This window comes from Asterias amurensis, chromosome 2 (assembly GCF_032118995.1).
Source record: "Asterias amurensis chromosome 2, ASM3211899v1".
Taxonomy (NCBI): Eukaryota; Metazoa; Echinodermata; class Asteroidea; order Forcipulatida; family Asteriidae; genus Asterias; species Asterias amurensis.
Window position 1 is genome coordinate 1339679 of NC_092649.1, and position 18127 is coordinate 1357805.

Sequence of the window (18127 nt, forward strand, 5' to 3'; positions counted from 1 at the left end):
CCGGAGTCGTCGAAACGAAACGCAGCCATGAAAGGTGCTACAGCGCATTAGCCACAGCCAGGAACACCAGGGCGAACCCCTTCTCTTTTCAATAAGTGCACTGGGTTCTTTTACATGCGTTACACAACACATGGGACCAACGGCTTAACATCCCATCCGAAGGACAAAGCAATGGTTATGTCTCTTGCTTAAGGACACAAGTGTCAAGGCTGGGGATTCGAACCCACACTCTGCTGATCAGAAACACCAGAGTTTGAATTCGGTGCTCTTAACCACTCCGCCATGACACTACCATCTACATTTCTTTTTGGATGCCAGAGGCCAGTTATGGCAACCCTAGCAAGATTCACGTTTGGCTTCACTCCGCATTATGAGAAAGATCCAGTAAAGAATTTCCAAGTTAACCACAAAAAGTCTAAAAGTGTACATCCTTTTCAATGAGTGGGTGTGTTTTCATTGAATTCTTTGGGTCATTAAACTTAAAGGATGAGCAGGCAGTCAGCAGTACTATTGCATGATGTAATAATTCTACTGTTTGGATAAAGGAATTACATGGAGATAACAGGTGTGAGTTGCTCAAGGAAAAGGATGTTTTATTTTAGCCACTCTCTATTTAGCTTCTTCTGGAGCTTTCCAGGAATGATTGGTGACAAAGCATTTTTTGCAAGTTTGATTCAGCCATGGTTCAGCCCCGTTTTTCCTATTTCATGGCTCAAAATAAGCATAAATTTAAAATAAGTTTTTGTAAAACACATTTACAAGGTTTCAAAGGATACACTGAGTGTTGTCTCGGAGGTCAGCGCTGCCTGGAGGGTCCGAATTGATCCACTTCTTGGCTCGAGGGAAGTCCGCCTGCAGCTGGTTCTGAATGGTGCTAAGCTGGTCAAACGGCCGGCCGCGGTAAATCCAAGATTTGCTCTAGGAGAAGAAGACAAAAGAAGGAGGTAGATAAAGTTGTTTAAACAAAAAATTATTTGGACAAGCTAATAGATTGACGGAAGAGCTTGGCAATGATTTAGGTACCCCCTTATACACTTGAATATAGGTGGTCAATTATCACCAGGACCCAATTACAAAGAGCTGCTTACAGAAAATATTGCTTAACAGTTTTCTGCTAAGCAGAAATGAGCAGTTACAAATTGTACATGTGACAAGGTAGTATGGCTGGCAACTTTATCCTGGTAGGCACAATTTTATTGTGCTTAGCTACTTGTTACTGAAAATTTCTTAAAAGCTTTTAAGCAGAAAATACTGTTAAGCAAATTTCTTTGCTAAGCAAAAAATTAGTTGGGCACCAGGTGCAAGTGTGAGCTTTATGGAATTTTGGGCTGGTAAACAGTTTCTGTTAAGCAAGATTTGTCTGTGCTTAGCAAGTTTTTGTTGCTTTAAAACGTCTTCATGAAATTAGGCCCAGGCCACTTGTCACCAGCCAAGACGTTGTTTGTGCAGGGCAGATTAAATAGGCTCTGTTTATAACACACACTTGAAAATGGCATCAAATTACCTTCTTTTTTTAAAGTTTTACAAACTGTTAAAACTCATACACAGATCAAAAACTTTGCAAATGTTATCAGCCAGGAATACTGGTAGTGATTTGAAAAGAGTGAGAGAGAAGTAATGGGTATTACTTCAATACCTTCAGTGGGAAGTTTCCGTAGAACATGATCCTGAAGTAGGTGGGTGGCTGTCGCTGTTTCTTCAGAATGTTGTCAAAGAACGACGCCTGAGTTTGCTGTGGACACAAAGAGATAAATAGATACATCTGGTCAGATTAAAATTTTCTTTGAGAAGTTAAATGTTTTTATTTTTGTTTAACCCTTTTACTGTTGAATATAAAGCACTGAATTACCAGTAGTTCTATTACAACAAACCTACAGGCAAATCATTCGGCTGGGATTTGAACCTATGACCTTTGCATTGTCGAATTCACGGAATGCTAGGATTAATCCTATCTCGAGTTAGGACGAGTAGCCCTTCCTAACTTAGGATGAGTTCAATGCGTCCTACGCCTTTGGATACGGAACTTAACTCATCCTAAGTCCTAAGATTAATCCTAAGTTAATAGGAAGAGTTGGTGAAATCGACGGCAGCTGTCTTACCACTACAAATTATAATTGTTAACCCCCGATGCAAATTAACATCAATTAATTAATAGGATTCAAACTGCCTGTAGCCACTGGGCTATCTCGATGGTCTAGTGGTAAGACATCTGCTCTAGCAATGCAAAGGTTTTGGGTTCGAATCCCATGAGAGTGATTCGCTTGTTGACTTTTTTCACAGAAAGTACTGAGTATACAGTATTAAGCTGTTTCGTAGCAAAGCTCTTGTTTTTGTTAAAGTTTTTTTTTTATTTATTTTTTTTTTTTTATTTGTCTGTTTCAGTACACACAATTTTTGGCATAGTTCCTAAAGAGCAATTGCAATGAAACTTTCAGGGATCGAAGGTTATGGTGCAATGATGATCCAAAAGCAATGATGTCATGATGACGTCATCAGTGGTCACGTGATGTCATCTTAAAGGTGTTTTATGTTAAATGTTTGAAAATCTATATCAAATCAGCCAAAACAGACCATAGGTTTCTGTTTGCGGGATTGGGTAGGGATAAATTAGGTCTTCATTTTGTTTCGTGTGCGTGACCTCACATGACCTCTACTTCCGGTCGTAATGGTCCAAAAACGGAAGTGCCCAGTAACTCAAAAGTGGTGAAAGTTATGAAGTTGCTTTCCAAGGACGTATCCATATCACTCCAAGTAGACCATATTTGAATACTGTTTCACTCGAGATACTGCGAGCATTTCTTACCAGAATGCGGCTGTTTTTCTCATAGTCAAAGAGTTTTCCCTCGTACTGTGTCGTCAGTTCCTTGCAAAGAGGGATTCCAAACTCCCACATCTGAAATAAAAGTACCCAATTACAAAATGGTCAAAATCTATTTCAGAAAAACAAATCATTAAAGGCAGTGGACACTGTTGTATTTACTTAAAATAATTGTTATCATAAAACCTTTCCTGGTAACAAGTAATGGGGAGAGGATGATAGTATAAAACATTGTGAGAAACGGCTCCCTCTGAAGTGACGCAGTTTTCGAGAAAATTTGATTTTCAGACCTCATAAATTTAGAATTTGAGGTCACAAAATCAAGCATCTGAAAGCAAGCAACTTCATATGACCAGGGTGGTTTTTGTTCATTATTATCTCACAAATTAAATCTGAAAATATTGTTTAAAAGCTTCTTTTTTTTGAGGTTCAAACTTCTGTGGTGTCCATTTGTGAATGCTGCAGCCAGAGATGAAGCTAGAGTATCCGCTGGCAACGCGCTAAATAAGGATGGATTCAACATTATTGATCAAAAATGCTGTAATAGTTTTCTCAACAAACAGATACAGAGTTCACCTGAATACTTTCACAGGTGACTTTTATTGTACATGTATTTTTCTTGATAACTTGACCTATAAATCAGCATTATGTTGACCAAAATGAAAAAATTACCATGACTTTGATTCTTAAAGGGTCTGTGTACTTTTTGAATGCACACAAAACACAATGTCCACAGATTTAAAGTAAACTGTAATTATTTGAAGATGTTGACGGTAAAAAGCTTCCCTTAAAATATCACTTACTGAGGTGATGAAGTTTTTGAGAAATGAGTAACTAAAACAAGTCACGAAAATAATTATCGTCTCTAGAGATGAAAATTGTTTTAGCACGTAATAAGGTATGTTTGTGACATTGTTTTACTAACTTCTCAAAAACTGCAGCACCTCAGCAAGTAATATTTTAAGGAAAGACTCCTACTTTCATTTTCTTCAAACGGTGTAAGTTTAATGTAAATCTTTGGACATTGTATTTTGTATTACAAAAAGTACCCCAATCCTTTAAAGGCACTGTACACGTTTGGTAATTGTCAAAGACCAGTCTTCTAACTTGGTGTATCCCATCTAAAGCATAAAATAACAAGCCTTTGAAAATTTGGGCTCAATCGGTCATCGAAGTTGCGAGAAAACGATGCTTTCAGATAGGAGCAAAAGACTTCTAGCTTCTAGTCTTTTATTATTTTAGTGAGAGAATACCTCTTTTGCAAAAACTACGTTACTTCAGAGGGAGTCAATTCCCACAATGTTTTATACTATCAACAGCTCTCCAATGCTCGTTACCAAGTCAGTTTTTAAGTTAATCTTGTTTTGAGTAATTACCAAACGTATACATTCCCTTTAAGCCCATAGTCGACCGAGCAGCTTGTACCAAAAATAATGACCACAGCGGCCACAAACAGCCTCAAGGTGGGACATGAAAATGGAGTGGATAAACTGAATTTGACTTTGGGGGCTCATTTTAAACACAAAATCATCAAAGACAAAAGTTGAAGGAAAAATAAAAAGTCTTTGAGCAGACCCACCTCTCCTTTATCCAGTAGTCTGATAATCTCATGATAGAGAGCCTCCTTTCTCTTCATCTCAGTCTGCTTAGGATGCTTATCATCCGGTGGGAGCATCTTATCCGTCCAGTCTTGAGACTTAGCGAGCACCATCAGCGTGAAGGCAGCCTCCGTGTAATCTTGAGATTCCAGGTGGAGGTCTCGGAGACGGTAGATGTAGCGGGTGTAGATGTCCTCTCGGTTAGCGTCATCCTTGTAGAAATTCTGGAATAGGTGATGGTATAACAAAGACAAAAAACCATCATAATACAATACATTTGCATCGGGGATAAAGAATATCGCAAGCTTTGGTCCGATCCCGTCATTATTCTTTTATGAGAGTATGGAAATAAATGTGTTTTTGAATAGAATCCCTGGCTATAGACCTTTATCATAGTGCAGCCATCTTGAATTATTATTATTATTATTCTAACTGCAGCAACAATACCATTATTACGTGTATCTTACCATAAGGTTGTACAGGCAGTTGAGTCGCAGATGCCTGTTCTCCACTCGGCCGTCCGACACGTTGCGATAGTCGATCAGACGTTCCAACAAGCGCTTGACTTTATCAACAAACTGCTCACCTTCCTCCCGCCAAGGCTGGCTGGCAATGCACTCAAGAAGACTAAAAGAAAGGCAAGCGTTAATAATATAATAATAATAATATTAATAATAATAATAATTATGGCCATTTGTAAAGCGCAATTTCTGTCAGAAAGACTCTTCAAGCACTTGGGAAACAGAAATCTGCTACTGACCGTAATTAAAGCTATTGATCTAATTCAGCTGACGTCATCATCAGAAAAATCTTGAATGCGCCATACTGTTTATATATAACTCTATGCCCTGAGTTATGCAGTGACATGCGCATTTTAGGCGACAATGCGTTAATACACTCAAACCTAACTGCCCACCAACATGGTGAGTGTGGCATCAGTCGCTGCGTGTGACGCGCGTTCAAGGGGTCAATATAAGACAAACAGGTGAGTTTTTAGGTCGGTTTTTAAGTTGAAGGGGGGGGGGGCCAAATGTAATGATGACAGCCAGAATGGTCAAGCAAAGATGCTTATTTTTGTAACAAAAGATTGGCTTTTGAGAGACAGCTTTGGGGAAGTTTGTTCAGGTCTTTGTCAAACTGTATTTCTATGAGAGACATGGTTTTACTCGCTGAAAGACACACAATTCTCCGATGCACTTCAGATCTTGTCTTCTTGTCTTATGCTTTGCAAGTTTGTGTGCTAACAAGGCCAAACTTCATAAAGCCTGTAAGCACAGAAAGAACAGCTTACCAGCAAAAATTTAATACTAGCATTCCTACATTGTAGCGACTGGTGCCCAGTGATTTTCTTTTGCTTAGCAGAGATATTTGCTAAGCATAATTTTCTGTTTAACGGCTTTATGAAATGAAATGAGGCTCAGGCGGTAAGTCTGAAACCGATCCCTGTCTGAACTTACACTTGATTGAAGAGGACTGCATAGTTCTCATCTCCTTTCTTCTCTACACACACCATGGTGTCTAGTTTGTCTATCAGATCATCCTCAAGCTTACATGTAGATAAAAAGGTAAAATACTCAACAGATTATTATTTGATAAAACTAGTTTAGTTGGCTGACGTTGTGAGCATAGCAGAGTCTTTCTGTCAGGCTAAAGGACAACAACAACAAACAAAACTGGTATTATGTTTGTAGCACTTGAAACTATGAATGGTGGAAGTATCTCAAGAGAGGTTTGAAACACAATATAAATGGCTCTTTTGAGTAGTGTTGGTTCTGTAAAGAACTGGTGGTTAACGACTCAACGTTTTGATTCAGTATTCTCCTGAATACAATCAGAAAAATTCATGTGGCGTTACTGCAAAACCTCTCTTAGGTATTATATGTGTTGTGTTATCATTTAGCCTTTGAGCAATACTCAGCTAGGGTCGAAACGTCAGGCCATTAACTACTTTTTTGCATTGTTAAACCATAGGTCCTTTTGGTCAGTTAGAGCAGTTTGCAACAGCTTCTTCCATTTTCTCAAAAACGTATTTCTCATGAAGCACTGCACTTATTCATAGTTACTCTGAGAAAGCAGTCCCTTCAGAGTAATGTGCTTTCAATAATTGATGTTTTAATTGTCCAAAGATTTAAAAGCAGTGGACCCTATTGGTAAATACTCAAAATAATTATTAGCATAAAACCTTACTTGGGAACGAGTAATGGGGAGAGGTTCATAGTATAAAACATTGTATCGTAGTTTTTGAGAAAGAAGTAATTTTCCACCAATTTGATTTCAAGACCTCAGATTTAGATTTTGAGTCTCAAAATCTAAATCTGAAAGCACACAACTTCGTGTGACAAGGGTGTTTTTTTCCCTTATTATTGTCTCGCAACTTCGACGACCAATTGAGCTTAAGTTTTCACAGGTTTGTTATTTTATGCATACGTTGAGATACATAAAGTGAGAAGACTGGTCTTTGACAATTACCACTAGTGTCCAGTGTCTTTAAACTAAATAAACAAATAAATATAAATTCCTATATCTGTGTAACAGTATTTCATTGACAAAAACCAGTCTATGACCAGAACAGATTATTTAAGAAAGGGAGACAGGCCTTGCACCCTCACCTGACCAAACGTCCCTCTCTCCAGCTTCTCACAGCACATGATGTCAAAGATGATGGGCAGGATGAGACGACGGATATCTGCCTGTCTCACCATGGTGACCTCTAGAAAAGGTCGGGTCAGGTCACGGAATAGACTCTTGTAGTCACCTGTAAAAGATAGAGAGAGAGTATGGAAAGTTTAAGACAGAAGCTCATTAAAATTTGTTTCCTCAAGTAAATAAAATAAAACACACAGGCTAATAATAATATTAGGCACTATTCTAGCCCTGCTGTCCACAAATTTTGGTTATCATATCAAAAGAACATTATACCCCAATCAATGGGCCGTTTATTTCATTCCCTAAACCATCCTGTGAGCATTATTCACCATGCGGAATACTCAAGTATTTTTAAGTCGTTTCTAAAGACATATTTGTTTGTTTAGAATTGACAAATCTGCTTGTGTAAGTCAATATTATATTTGTACAGTACTTAAGTCACATGCTGAGGATCCGGCTGAGGGCGTATGTGCTCGTAACCGCCCCCCTCTTTTAAATCCTTCTCTTTAGTAACCAGGGGTGAGAGTTATTGCTAACGAAAAAGTCTAAAACTTGGATACAAATTCAATGATGCCATTTCCACCGTTTGGTAACCCCTGGGGTTATAGATTCCATGGAGATTTTGTATTCAACAGTATCCAAAGCACTAGAGAAGTAGACCAATGAGCAGGATTTCTGCGAACGAACGAACTGAACGAACGAGAACGAACGAACGAACGACGAACGAACGAACGAACGAACGAACGAACGAACGAACGAACGAACGAACGAACGAACGAACGAACGAACGAACGAACGAACGAACGAACGAACGAACGAAACGAACGAACGAACGAACGAACGAACGAACGAACGAACGAACGAACGAACGAACGAACGAACGACAGCGAACGAACGAACGAACGAACGAACGAACGAACGAACGAACGAACGAACGAACGAACGAACGAACGAACACGAAACGAACGAACGAACGAACGAACGAACGAACGAACGAACGAACGAACGAACGACACGAACGAACGAACGAACGAACGAACGAACGAACGAACGACACGAACGAACGAACGAACGAACGATACGTAACGAAACGAACGAAACGAACGAACGAACGAACGAACGAACGAACGAACGAACGAACGAACGAACGAACGAACGAACGAACGAACGAACGAACGAACGAACGAACGAACGAACGAACGAACGAACGAACGACTACGAACGAACGAACGAAAACGAACGAACGAACGAACGAACGAACGACGAACGAACGAACGAACGAACGAACGAACGAACGAACGAACGAACGAACGAACGAACGAACGAACGAACGAACGAACGAACGAACGAACGAACGAACGAACGAACGAACGAACGAACGAACGAACGAACGAACGAACGAACGAACGAACGAACGAACGAAGACGAACGAACGAACGAACGAACGAACGAACGAACGAACGAACGAACGAACGAACGAACGAACGAAGAACGAACGAACGAACGAACGAACGAACGAACGAACGAACGAACGAACGAACGAACGAACGAACGAACGAACGAACGAACGAACGAACGAACGAACGAACGAACGAACGAACGAACGAACGAACGAACGAACGAACGAACGAACGAACGAACGAACGAACGAACGAACGAACGAACGAACGAACGAACGAACGAACGAACGAACGAACGAACGAACGAACGAACGAACGAACGAACGAACGAACGAACGAACGAACAAACAAACAAACAAACAAACAAACAACGAACAAACGAACAAACAAACAAACAAACAAACAAACAAACAAACAAACGAACAAACGAACAAAGACTCTGCTTACAACTGTATGGAAAGATCAAAAGAGTAAGAAAAGAAAGGGTCACCTAAGCTCTGCCACTTGCTGACGATCTCCTGGGCCATGTCAACCCTCATGTCTCCATGACGGCTCATCATCCTCTCCTGCTTAGCGTGGGTCATTGTCTCAAACTGCAAGCAGGGCTGGGTGATGAAGATACATGCCAGACGGAAGTAGTCAAACCACAGCTGCAAAAGCAAAGAGGTTTGTCAACTAAGAAAGCAATAGTGTTTGTCGGATCAGTGAAATTGGTAATGACTCAAATTATATTAGCACCAAAAATTACTTAGTAACAAGCAATGGAGAGCTGTTGAACATTACGAGAGAGGACTCCCTCTAGGGTAACATTGTTTTTAAGAAAGAGGTGTGCAGCTTGGGTGTTTTCTCTTTCATTATTTTCTTGCAACTTCGATGACCAATTAAGCTCAAATTTTCACAGATTTGTTATTTTATGCGTATGATGTTTTTGACAATTACCAAACATGTCCAATGCCTTTACAGGAGGTTCACCTTTGGTTATTACTTCAAAATTGCATCTGTTAATAATGTATAGCATTTTGAGAAACGATTTCCCAAAAGAATGTGGTTTTAGAGAGAGGGATTTCAAAGTATTTCAAACTAAGAAACGTTTCTATTTGAGACCTACACCAAGGGTTGGGTATTGCACAAATACATGCATTTGTATACAAATCATACAACTTTTTTATTAAAATTTTTTTTTTTTTTAACATAAGGGTGGACAGGGCTGGATTTCACAAAGCACTTATCAGAGGATGAGCTGTCAGTATCACCATGGTGATTTGTATTGTAACATCACACTTTGCTTAGCAGTTTAGAATGATTTGCACTTAAAGTCAATCTTAAGCTCTTTGCAAAACCGCCACCAGGCACATCAAAATAGCTTCATCAGTCAAACTATAAACCTACATGTAATGTCATGTACGACAGGCAGAATCATACCTCATGCGAAATAAATTTAGGTAAAATAAAATAATACAAAAAAGAATAATTCCCTTAAAGCCATTGGACCCTTTCGGTACAGAAAAAAAAAAAAAAGTTCACAGATTTACAAATAACTTACAGAGTTTACAGAAGGTAGTGGTGAAAGACTTCTCTTAAAATATTATTCCATGAAATGCTTTACTTTTTGAGAAAACAGTAAAACAATATCAATTCTCAATAGCGAGAATTACGGATTTATTTCAAACACATGTCATGACACGGAGAAACGCGCGGATACAACGGTGGGTATTCCCGTTATTTTCTCTCGACTCCGATGACCGATTGAGCCTAAATTTTCACAGGTTTGTTATTTGATATAGTAGTTGTGATACACAAAGTGTGGGCCTTGGACAGTACTGTTTACCAAAAGGGTCCAATGGCTTTAAGTTCAATTGCAACTCTTGAGGAACATTTGCTGCAAATTTAATGTATTCACACACTGCTTAAAATAGTATCCTTCAAATAAGAAACACAAATCACAAACAAATACACCAAGCCACATGTCAAGTAACAGGATGGAGCAGAAGAGGTAATGCCACCAACACTCAAAATAATCTTATTTGACTCTTGCGGCGTGGAACGTTCGAAGCTCCACAAACAAAACCAGTCATCATTGAGCAAATGGCAAAGTGCACGTACATGAACATGTAATGTACATACACTACATGGACATACACATTGCCTGTATGAAAAGACTATCATTGGCTGAAAGTCATGCGCAACACATACACACGTGCACATTCCCATTGTTTAACATCAAAGATGGTGATCAATGACGTCATGCAATCCATATAAGTATCAGAAGAGAGGGGACAGTAGAGCAAAAGAACACAAAAGGGAAGATGCTGTCCTTAAGGTGGCACCCTTTGTATTTTGATGGCCCCACTTCTTTTTGAGCGTTTGAGTCTATGGAGAGTGTGAAGTTAGAGGTAGCATGTACAAAAGGAAAGTCCTGACATTGATAGCAATAATTGATGGATGTAAATACACATGCACTGTACATGTACAGTATGTATGTACATGTACAAAGCTTGAATGACAAGGTATCTCTCATGTCTGTCGCTGCATGCTGGCAGTCATTGAGGCTGCGTAGACAGGTCCATTTTATCTGAGGGTGGTCTTATCTTCAAATGCTCTGAATCTGTTCAATAGAGGAACATTTATACAAGATTTTTGCTTTTGCATTTACTAACAACGAACAAAACATAATCTTCATACATGCCAACATCATGCACCGATCACGTACCACCGACGCCAACTTACTTCAAATCCAATTCTCCTTTCCAACCAGTTCTCCCCGGCGAAAGCCCTGCTATTATTCTGAGTTTATGACAAGATTATTTATGAGCTGAAGACGTTTTAAAAGTGGAAGCGTTTTTGGTGGTTTGTATATTTTTGGCTGTTTAGGCAATCACAGCAATAAAGGCCTCAAATTCTAACAACTTTGAATACGATATTAAATGGATGATATTGAGTGGTAAAACAGTAGGAGGGTTGACTGTGTACTGTGGAGATGCATTCACTACATGATATAATAGCAGGCTGATATAGTTTATCAGTTATTCAAAACCACAGTGGATGATACTTAATAGGTAAAGAGTGTGAGGGTTGACTGTGTAGTACATTCACTATGTACTTAAAGACACTGGACACTATTCCAAAGACCAGGCTACTTGGTGTATCTGAACATAAAAAAAACCATTGAAATTTGAGCTCAATTGGTCGTCGAAGTTGCGAGATAGCAATGAAAGAAGAAACAGCCTTGTCACACGAAATTGTGTGCTTTCAGATGCTTGATTTGGAGACCTCAAATTCTAAATCTGAGGTCATCTAGAAAATTACTTCTTACTCGAAAACTACTCTTCTTTAGAGGGAGCCGTTTCTCACAACTGTTTATACTATCAACAGCTCCCCATTACTCGTTACCAAATAAGGTTTTATGTTAATAATTATTTTGAGTAACTTCCAATAGTGTCCACTGCCTTTAATTTAACCCTCATCAGTAATGACCCTCATACTGTCTGACCACTGAAGAAATGCAATCCGACAGAAATCCAAAAATAGTTTGTCATCAGAGAATTATTATCACACTATCTGTCCAAGATCAATTTTGACAAGACCCCTCAACAAAAAATTAAACAGTCTTCGTCCAGTTAGATTTTTGGAAAGAAATGTCAACAAACAGGTTAATAAATTAAGCAATGCCGAAATCAGCGGCTAAGGCTTCAGCTATAGGGCTTGGTTGTCACGTAATAGCTTGAAGAATGGGACACCCATTGCAACAGTCATAGCTACATGTATGGCCAGAGCTATAGACCGATCAGCTGCGCACCGGCACACAAGTGTTTATCAAGAATATTGTTATTTCAAGCAGCCATATCAGGGAAATTTCACAGATTGTCGAGTAAGACATTCAATTCCCATAAAAAGTGAAAAGGAAACAATTTTCTAGTGTCTCTGTGCACAAAACTAGGCACAAAGACACCACAGCAGTGGGGCGCAGCGCATGGCGGCGCCCAGGACTTGTGCGCCTGGATCGGTCTAAAGCAGTAGCTGAAGCCATAGCTGTAGCCGTAACCACGGATACGGTCTTCCTCATGTACCTACGTACCTGTACATTAACATTCTCTGCATTCAGGAATGTGCTGGAAAGGTCCACAGATATACGTCTGGTTGCATTGAGTATGACACTGTAAGTAACAGACAGAAGAACAAAAGTTATAAAGTCATCACACTTCTCCCCTTCCAGCCAAATATTCATGTTTGGAGAAAACCTGGTTTTAAGTTGAACTGTTTTTAAAATCATTGTCTTGGACACTGCTTGCCATTTAACCTTTGACTCTTTACCAAGCATAAAAGTGGGGATCATCTAAAAGCCACTAGACACTATTGGTAATTGTCAAAGATCAGTCTTTTCACTTGGTGTATCTCAACATATGCATAAAATAACAAACCAGTGAAAATTTGAGCTCAATTGGTCGTCAAAGTTGCGAGGTAATAATGAAAGGGGGGAAAAAAAACTTGTCACACACGAAGTTGTGTGCTTTTAGATGGTTGATTTCAAGACCTCAAATTCTAAATCTGAGGTCTCGAGATCAAATTTGTGGAAAATTACTTCTTTTTAGAAAGCTACATGTATGTCACTTGAGAGGTAGTGTAGCAGCCTATTCTGACATTGTTTTATACCATCAACCTCTCCCCATTACTTGTCACCAAGTATAGTTTTATGCTAATAATTATTTTGAGTAATTAACAAGTGTCCACTGCCTTTGAATCATGCACATCTGTTGATATTATAATCATAGTAAGTTTAATCAATGAGTGACCTGCTGTTAAACACAACTGTCTCTTCAGAAAATCTGCTTGAGCGAGTTCTCTGTGCAGTGCATTGTGTAAAAACCAATGTGTATTATGCAAGTGTCTGTTCGAGAAATCTTACATTTATCTAGGTCATACAACGTTTCTCTTTGTGAAATCTCAAATTGTAGAGTAGTAGTTTTTGGGGGCACTGTGCCAGCGCTATGTACTCCACTATGAAAAAAAGTTGAAATGTGGCTGTTCTTGAAAACAACCTAGGAGTGAAGGATATAACTTAGACAGACTATAGAATCTAGAGGATATAGAAGTTAAAATGTAAAATGAATATTGACCCCTTGCACGCGCGTCACACGCGGCGCCTGGTGCCACGCTCACCATGTTGGTGGGCAAGTTAGGTTTACGTGTATTAACGCCGCGTCGCCTAAAATGCGCACTTCACTGCATAACGCACAGCATACTCTATGCATAGAGTAATATATGAAAATGCACAGTGAAATTGCCCACTAGTATGGCGCACTCAAGATTTTTCTGATGATGACGTCAAGTGAAATGGGTCAACATGATTTCGTAGGAAAGATAGTCTCTGCTCAAGTTTGTAACTTCGTCTTCAATACGAGTAACACTTGCACAGTCAATAAGTTTATGTGACCAACCTCTGTGACAGCATCTTCATGGCCAACCACTCTGATGGGTAGATATTCCTGGATGCCAGGTCCTTGAAGACCTTTAAGACCTTCTTAAGGAAGTCTCGATGTCTCTCTCCGTCCACGAAGCTGGATCTGACCTCCTCGTAGTGAGACTCCTTCATGAAGTGGAGCAGATGAAGAAGACATGTGATGCACAACACCTTCAGACAGAGAACAAAAATCCAATTTAGGGGGCATAACAATTGTAATGGAACTAAAGATGGATGAAAAAAGTATAATAATACTAAATTCATAGCGCTTTATCACACACGGCCCAAATCCATAGGGCTTCTTAAGGGTAAACAGATTTTCGTGATAACTGTAACAGAAAAATTTGCTTAGGCATTTACACTAGTTAGCAGGAAAAATAAGCAGCCATCTTGTGCGTTCACCATTGATTTGTAATGTTACATTCATTTTCATACAGTAAGCACCGAAAGTTAGCTTACGGTAAGCAGCGCTATGAAATGAAAACATAGTAAGCACACAATTACATGTAAGGTACAATGTATTTGCAGCTACATTTTAAATTATGAGACCTATTCCTTAACATAGCACCATGTAATGGTTTACAGTGTGCTGTGGCGCAATATGCAGCCAATCAGACCAGCCGTCGATTTCACCGAACTCTTCCTAACATAAGATTAATCTTAGGTCTTAGGATGAGTCCCAACCCCGCAATGTAGCATGCAGACCTTAAGATTAATCCTAAGTTAGGATGGGTTACTCGTCCTAACTCTAGATAGGATCAATCCTTGCGTTTCGTGAAATCGATGGCAGGAACACAGGGGTGAATCCCTTCTTTTTAAATTGCAATAAGCGCACTGGGTTCTTGTACGTGCAGTACACAACACACAGGACCAACTGCTTTACGTCCCATCCGAAGGCAAAGCAATAAAGAGTCTTCCGATCAGTACGCCAGAGTTTGAGTCTGGTATTCTGATCCGTTCGTCCACGACACGCCTAATCTCATGCCTGCTCAGTTAAAGGTGCTGTTTGCGCCTGTGACAGAAAAAGAAAAGTAAGTGGGGGAAAAAAAAAACGAGGGATTTCTCACCCCTGTTTTTTTGTCGAGGGACATCACTAAGTCCAAGATGCTCTCAAATAAATGCTTGACTAAGATGCTCACATCACTGTCCACACTCTCCGTCTGATAATAAGAAAATAGAAAACAGAAAATGGAGTCACAAACAAGGGAAACAGTGAAGGTTAATTTTACAAAATAGAGGAGATAAACAAAATATGATAGCTGCCCTTGGAAGCTGCCCTTCGAACCATCGGCTATTTTAGTCATATGTACATGTACAATAAATGTACCTGTATACAATAAAACTGACCTGTGAAAATTTCATTTCAAAAGGTGGTTGCGTATTAAAAAATGATATTCAGGGAAAAGAGTAGTGTGAATTCATAAATATGAACACCGTCTGTGACTATTATGCGGGGGTGAGAGTAATTGCCGACAAGAAAATCTGAGACCAGGAATAAAAGTTTAGAAAGGTTTGTTAAAAAATGGTAGCACTTCAAACCCTTGAGTAACTCAAATATTATTTCTATAATACTAATTCTATGAAACATCTGGAAAAGAAAATTAAACCAAACTTTACAAATTAACCAAATCACAATTGGGAAATGAAACAAATAAGCATGTGCGACAGTTACAAATATATTATAAATACATGTATATTTTAAAAGCATACAATAAATAATAAAACAAGAATTAAAGATAATAAATTAAAAAATCTTATTTAAAAAAAAATAAACATTTGAAATAAAATGTATAAACAAAACTAAAGGTAAAAATCACAACAAATTATGTCAGCTCAACCAATCCCGAATAAAACATTAAGCCACTTTTTGCTTTTTCTTTAACGTACCTTTGAGATGTTGTGTAAGTTTGAGAGGATACTTCCTAGGATGTCCACACACGTCACCAGCTCATTCTTGTTCTCTATGTGGTATTTCAGTTGCTTGGTGCATGGCTCCAACAGAAAAAATCTAGACGCTGTAGAACACAGAGAGAGAGAGTACATTCAAATTGTCCTTGTTCATTCGGTTTGCGGTAAACACCATGTGTATACATGTATACCTACTTTGGTGTGTGAGTATTAATATTTGGGAGCTTGGTCTTGCTTTATATTCTACTGGTGCTGAGTAGATTTCAGTATTTCAGTTGTTTGGTGCACGGCTCCAACAGAAAAAATCTAGATGCTGTAGAACACAGAGAGAGAGAGTACATTCAAATTGTTCATTCGGTTTGCGATATACATGTACACCATGTGTATCTACTTTGATGAGTGAATATTGTTATTTGGGAGCTTAGTCTTGCTTTATATTCTACTGGTGCGGAGTAGATTTCAGTATTTCAGTTGTTTGGTGAACGGCTCCAACAGGAAAAATCTAGACACTGTTGTAGGACACAGAAAGAGTACATTCAAATTTTCCTTGTTCATTCGGGTTGCGGTATTCACCATGCGTATACATCTACTTTGATGTGTGAATATTGTTCTTTGGGATATTGGTCTTGCTTTATACATGTATTCTACTGATGCGAAGTAGATTTCAGTATTTCAGTTGTTTGGTGCACAGCTTCTACAGAAAAAAATCTTGAAGCTGTTGTAGGACACAGAAAGAGTACAGTTAAATTTAATATCCATTCCTGGTTTATTCAGTTTGTCACATTCCATTGTGATTATTCTGGGTTTATTTTATGCAGTACAGTAGCACAGACTAGCGTACTGGGCCAAACTGTTTAGAATTTCCTCCCGCACCTTAAAATAAAACCTTCCTTCCTTGTCTTCTTTTCTTAAACACTAGCTTTCTTGTCTGACTTACATGAATCTTTGAAGAGATTGCTCTTGATGGTCTCGGAGATGAAGACGAGTTTGGCCTTGAGGATCTCGGGGGTAAGAGCTTTCCTTGGCATGTGTTCCAAGAGCTCGATGATGAACTGGGCCACCTCCGCAGCGTTGTACATCACACGCAGCTCGGTGGCAATCATGCTGAAATTCTTCAACAGGATCAGCTGAGGGGACAAATAATAATAATATTATAATAATAATAATATTATAATAATAATAACATGGCATTTGTAAGGTGTACTTTTCTGTGAACCAAGGTGTTGGATGTTCACAAAGCACCAAAGATTCACCTTAAAGATGCTGGACACCTTACAGTATTCCCACTTGGTGTATCTCAACATATGCATAAAATAACAAAGCTGTGAAAATTTGAACTCAATTGGTCTTCGAAGTTGCGAGATAATAATGAAAGAAAAAACACCCTTGTCACACCCTTGAATTCGAGAACTCAAAATCAAATTATACAACAACAAAAATGTAAGGTCACAAAATCAAATTCAAATATTTGAGTGAGAAATAACTTCTTATATAAGATTTGAGGCATTGCCTAGTGTGGTATCAATATATATTTGGTTTGCAGTAACGCCATGCGTGTATCTACTTGCCAGGTAGACGCAGGCCTTACAATGTCTTCCACTATGATGTCACAGAGTATAATGAATATTTTACCAGCGGGGCAGCGCTTCCACACTCCAATTGGTTTTGTACATCTCCCCATTTGGGGAGATTTTTCCAATAACAACATGAAGAGTAAGAAACAACCTCGTCAAGTCCCACATTCTCGGGACCACAGTTTGACAGCGAGCGCGCACTGCACTGTATGCTATGGGTTGTTTGATAGTAAGTCGGGTATACATGCTTAAGTGGTAAGACATCTGCTCTAGCAATGCAAGGGTTGAAGGTTCGAAACCCATTTGGGTGATTTGCCTGTGGAGTGGATTTTTTTTCACGGAACTCTGGAAAGTACACGTACACGTACATGAGTATACGTACATGTACATGTATATTGTACAGTGCTTAAAGGGAAGGTACACGTTTGGTAATTACTCAAAACTTAAAAACTGACTTGTAAGCATTGGAGAGCTGTTGACAGTATATAACATTGTGGGAAACGACTCCCTCTGAAGTAACGTAGTTTTTGAGAAAGAGGTAATTCATCACTAAAATATTAAAAGACTTCTAGCTAGAAGTCCTTTATTCCTATCTGAAAGCACACAAATCCGTCCAACAAGGGTGTTTTTTGTTTCATCATTTCTCGCAACTTCGATGACTAATTGAGCTCAAATTTTCACAGGCTTGTTATGTAATGCTTATGATGGGATACACCAAGTGAGAA

General features: G+C 39.0%; 1 protein-coding gene across 4 annotated transcripts in view; it reads right to left on the reverse strand.

The window, feature by feature from the left end:
- LOC139950159 (dedicator of cytokinesis protein 3-like) overlaps nucleotides 1-18127 on the reverse strand; it is a 96558-nt gene that overhangs the window by 31958 nt on the left and 46473 nt on the right. For all 4 annotated transcript variants that reach the window (XM_071948800.1, XM_071948810.1, XM_071948793.1 and 1 more), the window contains 13 exons: nucleotides 16766-16955; nucleotides 15808-15935; nucleotides 14988-15080; nucleotides 13898-14091; nucleotides 12538-12616; nucleotides 8953-9112; nucleotides 7026-7171; nucleotides 5874-5962; nucleotides 4884-5043; nucleotides 4398-4640; nucleotides 2804-2893; nucleotides 1637-1732; nucleotides 777-918 (listed from right to left, as the gene is read on the reverse strand). In XM_071948800.1, the coding sequence (XP_071804901.1) occupies nucleotides 777-918; nucleotides 1637-1732; nucleotides 2804-2893; nucleotides 4398-4640; nucleotides 4884-5043; nucleotides 5874-5962; nucleotides 7026-7171; nucleotides 8953-9112; nucleotides 12538-12616; nucleotides 13898-14091; nucleotides 14988-15080; nucleotides 15808-15935; nucleotides 16766-16955 (1810 nt within the window). The remainder of the gene's footprint in view (nucleotides 1-776; nucleotides 919-1636; nucleotides 1733-2803; nucleotides 2894-4397; nucleotides 4641-4883; nucleotides 5044-5873; nucleotides 5963-7025; nucleotides 7172-8952; nucleotides 9113-12537; nucleotides 12617-13897; nucleotides 14092-14987; nucleotides 15081-15807; nucleotides 15936-16765; nucleotides 16956-18127) is intronic.